The 5,780-nt window shown below is 32.2% G+C and overlaps 1 protein-coding gene across 1 annotated transcript in view; it reads right to left on the reverse strand.

The window, feature by feature from the left end:
- Positions 1-1,072: 1,072 nt before the first annotated feature.
- The window catches only part of LOC110024322 (homocysteine S-methyltransferase 2-like), a 68,621-nt gene continuing 63,913 nt past the window's right edge, over positions 1,073-5,780 (reverse strand). The window contains exon 7 of the mRNA XM_020724220.1: positions 1,073-1,350. Within this exon, the coding sequence (XP_020579879.1) occupies positions 1,312-1,350 (39 nt within the window). The 3' untranslated portion in view covers positions 1,073-1,311. The remainder of the gene's footprint in view (positions 1,351-5,780) is intronic.

The following is a 5,780-nucleotide window of genomic DNA, read 5'->3' on the forward strand; positions in this document are numbered from 1 at the left end:
TTAGATAAATCAGTTGCAATTGAAATTCAAAATCTTAAAAATTGAACCGATCAAAACTTTAATAAAATCGAACCGAACGAACCATATTTTAATGATTTGGTTATGACTAGACATGTAAATTAGATTTCTTATATGTATAATATTAATTTAATTTCATAAAACCTCCATTTAATTTTTCAAATTTTGAAATTTCGATTTGTTGGATTAAATGAAAAATACAATTAAATCGATAATTAAAAATAATAAAATACTAGCGTTTTAAAAACAGAATGCATGCTTTAAACCAAATGAAATCAATCAAATTTATTCAGTTCAATCTGTTCATTTTGACCAAATAATGCACACCACTAGTAATAAGATTATTCTTTGCACTTTTTGACATAAGAGATCTATATAAATTATTTTCAATAAACCTTAGTAGGGCTGTCAAAACGGCTTGTTGTTCACAAACGGCTCATGTTCTGCTAGTTAAGAAACTCGTATTTGGCTCGCTCGTTAAATTAACGAGCCGAACAGAACAACACAAGTAAAGATTTGTTCATTCGACTCAAATCCCATGTATTTACACAAGTACGACTCAAATCCCATGTATTTACACATCTAACCTCAAACCTTCAATTTCTTAGATGCATGCCAATGCATGAAAAAGTATACTTTAGTTTTGAAAAGTTAAAATTGTGATTATTTTGATGTCATATGAAAGATTTAGGTGGTATTATTATAAACAAAATTAAAAATTTACGCATTAAATATATAAATACATAAGAATTGGGTGACATGCATGAAAATGCCCCTAAACTTTACTTTCTATTTTCCTGCCTAATGAAATATAAGACAACAACTTTTTAAATAGTTCATATTGTCTAATATTATGTACATATTACATATCATAAATAAGATTTATTCCATAAACTCTCACCATTATAAGAAAAAATTAGATATCTTAATTCTTAACCATAAAACCAACATTTGCAAACAATGGAGACCAAACCTCAAATCAAGAACTAATGTTCCATCACTCACCCACTCATTTGTTCACCACAAAACTCAATCCAAGCGGAAAAGGGTGCAGGTGTCCTCTGGTGGGTCCCACATCTGATACCCCAGTTAGGTTTCAAAAGGGATGGGAGATATCTGGGCCCCATCCCCTTTGATTTGCACTGCAGTGAGTTGGGTGCTTAAAGACCCCTCCTCCATCCAAAGGATGGATCACTTTCAACATATTGGTGGAAGATCCATTGGGACTCAATGGAGCTTTAGTTCAACAAAGCCATGATGATTTCAAATTAGAGGTTCGTTTGCCCGCTCGAATTATTCATTCAGTGTATTGACGACGAGTGTTGTTGATTGCTATAAATAGACGAAACATAACTCAATTATTCGATGCGAAAATGAAAAGAAGACTGGCTCCATAAAAACACACACGAGAATTTCTTATGTTTAGGCTCAATTGATGGTCACATCATGTTGTTGTTGTAAAATTTACCCCACTGATGTAACGTAGATAATAAATTCAAACTCAATTTATTTATGATTTTATTTTATTCTATTGGCGTCAAACTCAATTTTTTTAATTGATTCATGCTCGCCACATCTTTTTAAATGCGAGTTAGAATAGTTGAGACGAATAAAATATTGATCAATCATTTAGGTTGATGAAAAATTGGTCAAAGATAAGATGGCACTCATTTTCCACAAACTAAGGAGATTGATTAAGATCCTTCTCATAAGTTCATGGAATTTTTTTCTACTCATAACAGCTATTTGATATTTAAATTTTGATTTTTTTTTGTTTGATTAATTAGAGATATTTGAGTTAAGAGAGTCACATGCATTACCTGCTAGTCAATATAATAATAATAAACAAAATAAAGTCTTAGTGAATGAATAAACACTTGAAATATATTTATAAATCCTTACATATAGATTGTTGAATCCCTTTAAGATATAGTGTCTCGTATTGCTTCTAAGTACAGATAACCCGTAAAAGACCTTGTACCATAAAGAAAAAATGTATGTGTGCATGTGTGTGAGTGAGATGTAAGACTTCAGAAGGAACCTTAGAAAATGTATTGAACTCCTATCTCAGATAAGTTGATAAAGTCAAGCTACTCAAAGGTTCCCCGAATTACAAGATTTTAGAATGGAAGAGAGAGAGAGGAGAGAGAGAGAGAGAGAGAGAGATTCTTTTTTAGTCCCAAAAAAGGTTAGTGAATCAATCTCATCTATCTCCAACTGCCTTCCCTTTTATACAAAAGGAAGAAAGACAATAAAATAATCAATGTGACACATCACATAATATAACACCCTTCTCCAGTGTCTTGATGTAGAGACTGTGAGTGAGTGTCATGCAGTGCCGGTATGACCTCTATTCTTGGTGCCTGAATGAAGAGATTAATGTAGGGTGATTAGGGGTGTGAACGAGTCGAACACTAGTGAGCCCAAACTCAGCTCGTGTTAGGCTTGTTTATATTTCTAGATCAAAAAATGTGTGCTTGTTCGGCTCGTTTGCTTAACGAGCCGAACATGGGCCGTTCCACGAACAAAGAATCGTTTTGACAACTCTAATCACTTAGCCATATGATATGAATTTGGGCAAGATTTAAAAATTATTGTTTATATTAAAACATTATATGAATCTAATTTAATAATTTTTATTCTATTTTCTTAATTAATACTTTTAATTGATTATAAATCTTTGTAGGCTTATCGTTAATTAAAATTTTAAAAAAATACTACTAATATATATATATATATAATTGATGAGTAATATTTTGAGTAAAAACGAGCCAAACACAAATGAACAAATCTTTGCTCGTGTTCGACTCATTAACTTAGCGAAGGAGCCGAACACGAGCTGTTCGCAAACAACAAGCCGTTTCGACAGCCCTACGGGTGATGTCTTTAACAATAGATTGATAAATATCCTTATTAGTCATGACATCCTTCTCCAATAGTTACATGGGTTAGGTTATCCTTTTTAAGGACGCGACTACAACAACATTAACAAATGGGCTTTGATTCAACCACTCCGACAAGTGATTTTGATTCAATTAAATAATAAAAAAAATTTTATTGGAATGTCTAATGAAATATGACACATGATTACTGATTAACCTCTCCTAACAAATTGGCCACTTGCGCTCCTCGCCTGGTAGATTAGGCCCACTAAGTTTACTCCAAGTGATAATATCATGAAAACCTAATCATGTCCATCACGCATCCTTCCCCATTTATTAATTCAGAGTCTAATTATAACTTGAGCAAAAGTATTATTGCGCATCAAGCTTTGAATGCAACTAAACATCATAACCTAAAAGCATATGAAAAATCTCAATCTCTCTCAACTAATATAAACCACAGAAAATTTTATTAATTAACAAATATCTCTGATTTATCTTAATCTCTTTATATAATTTTATCATACATACATACACATACATACATACATACATACATGCATATACATGTATATAAATGTAAAATAAACCACAGTTATGATGTCATCATACGATTGTGCAGGAATTAAAAAACTGTAACCTCAAAGTATAGAATGTAGCAGTCAAAGATCTCTCACCGTACTTGGAACAGCCATCACTTACCCTTCTCTCTCTCTCTCTCTCTCTCTCTCTCTCTCTCTCTCTCTCTCTCTCTCTCTCTCTTCCCGTATAAAGGTTTTCCCGTTTTCCGGTTCGTGCAAGAGAAGATGTATATATATATATATATATATATATATTAAAAAAATGATCAGAAGCTATTATACGAGCCTCCAATCACTCCTAACACACACACACACACAAAATGATTAGAGGCTATTATACGAGTCTCCAATCACTCCTAACACACACACATATATATATATCAAGGACTTCAATTTAATAAATTGCAAAATCATATTATGAAACAAATGAAACTAATCAAAATTCAAGTTAGGCTACTAAATTTACAAGAAGGTAGTTTATTAAATTAATGGGGCAATTAAAAACAGAGCAACCAAAAGATCGCTATTTACAAATCAAGCATTCACTTCCATCCATTTTTCAAATTCTCACTCAAATATTAAAATTCACGATAAAATCTCAACAAATATTTTTCATGTTTATCAAATTCTTAATGGTTTGATCATGTGAAACACGTAAATGGCGTATGATTTGTAAATATCAATTTTTTTGGGGTGCTTTGTATGTAATTATCCCTGATTTGAGTGACATGAACATATGGGCATTCAATAATAAATTGACTAAAGGAGGCATGAATCGATGCAACCACATTAAAGAAATGTCTTCTTCGTATTTAATGACAAGAAGTCGACATTGAAAAAAAAAATCAAGTAAAAAAGTAAAAAAATAAATAAAAATAAAAAATCTAAAGAATGTCTGTAGGCAATAAATACAGATGGCAGCACAACAATGCGTGCTAAATGTGCCTTCTACATAACTTCGATCTTCTTCGGACTGAATAAATAAATGTCTTGCTACCATGTGCGAAAAAATATTCAAATTAAAACTTTCAAGGAAAAATAAAGCAAAAAAAAAAATAATAATAATAATAGAATAAACCTTTTTTTCATTTTTTTTATATTTAGAGACAAACAGTAATCAACCTTGCAATAAGTTTCGCAATGGCTGTCTTGCTGAAGGATAAAAATTTGCGTACGGAAAACGTACGCAGTGTTGCGTACGGCAGGGAGGTTATTCAAAGGGTATTGGGGGTTATATCCGCGTTATACCCCCTGTAACCTTCCTGTAACCTACCTACACCTTCTAGTAAGTCGCGCTTCTATTTTCATATATTTAAAGGTTACAGGGGATATAACGCGGATATAATACCCAATACCCTCTGAATAACCTTTTTGACCTACGCATCGCTTCGTACATTCTCCTTGCTGAAGAGGGAGGCAAGATAGTATTAAAACTGTGTGCCCTACAAGGTTCCCATTAATGGTAATGTCCTTAAGAAATGAAAGCCTATGCCTATTTGAAACCAAATATTTCTAAGCAATCTCCTGAATTATTGGATTTGACTGAGAGCAGAAGAAAGTAAATGAATAAATAAATCCCCCTAGAATACTTGCACATGAATTGAAGAATCTTGTTTCTTGGGATCTAAGAATCCTAATAAATGGATTTAATGGCGTACATAAACAAGTCAAAACTACAAACAAATAAAAAAAAGAATAAAGCTTCAATCTCAAGTCAATCTCAAGAAAAAAAAAAACCCCTAAACAGATCAATTTGCTCACATTTCAAACTGGTAAGAGCATAAACATGAAACTACTTCTATGACAGTTTCTGTTCGATAATATTATCATGGTAGGGGCAGCTATCTAATTGTTATTGGAAATAAAAGCAAATGTATCGAGTTTCGTAAACCTTAATGGGCTTTTAAATAATTTAAAAGGATTCCAGTGTAATAAGAAGTTCATTTTGATAAGTGACAGACAGTTGAATGTACTTTCTGATGTCTAAATAAATGTGCAATAATAACATTAGGAATATAGTAGAGCAAGAAATAATTATATATGAAGGAAAGGCTGAAAAAAAAAAATTTTGACTTCTTGTAATGATGGTAGATTGATATGCATTGGTATAATGCGGCAAGGCATTAGTGTCACACATACTTTGGAAGAGTTGTTTATATATATATATATATATATATATAAAGGAATGACGTGAGGCTATTATACGAGCCCGGCCATCCCCGATACGCCAAATAATTCGAGCATCACACTCTTCACCGGGAGGAATCGAACCCCAAACCAAAAGGAATATATATATATA

The sequence above is a fragment of the Phalaenopsis equestris genome, unplaced genomic scaffold (genome assembly GCF_001263595.1).
Source record: "Phalaenopsis equestris unplaced genomic scaffold, ASM126359v1 Scaffold000251, whole genome shotgun sequence".
Taxonomy (NCBI): domain Eukaryota; kingdom Viridiplantae; phylum Streptophyta; class Magnoliopsida; order Asparagales; family Orchidaceae; genus Phalaenopsis; species Phalaenopsis equestris.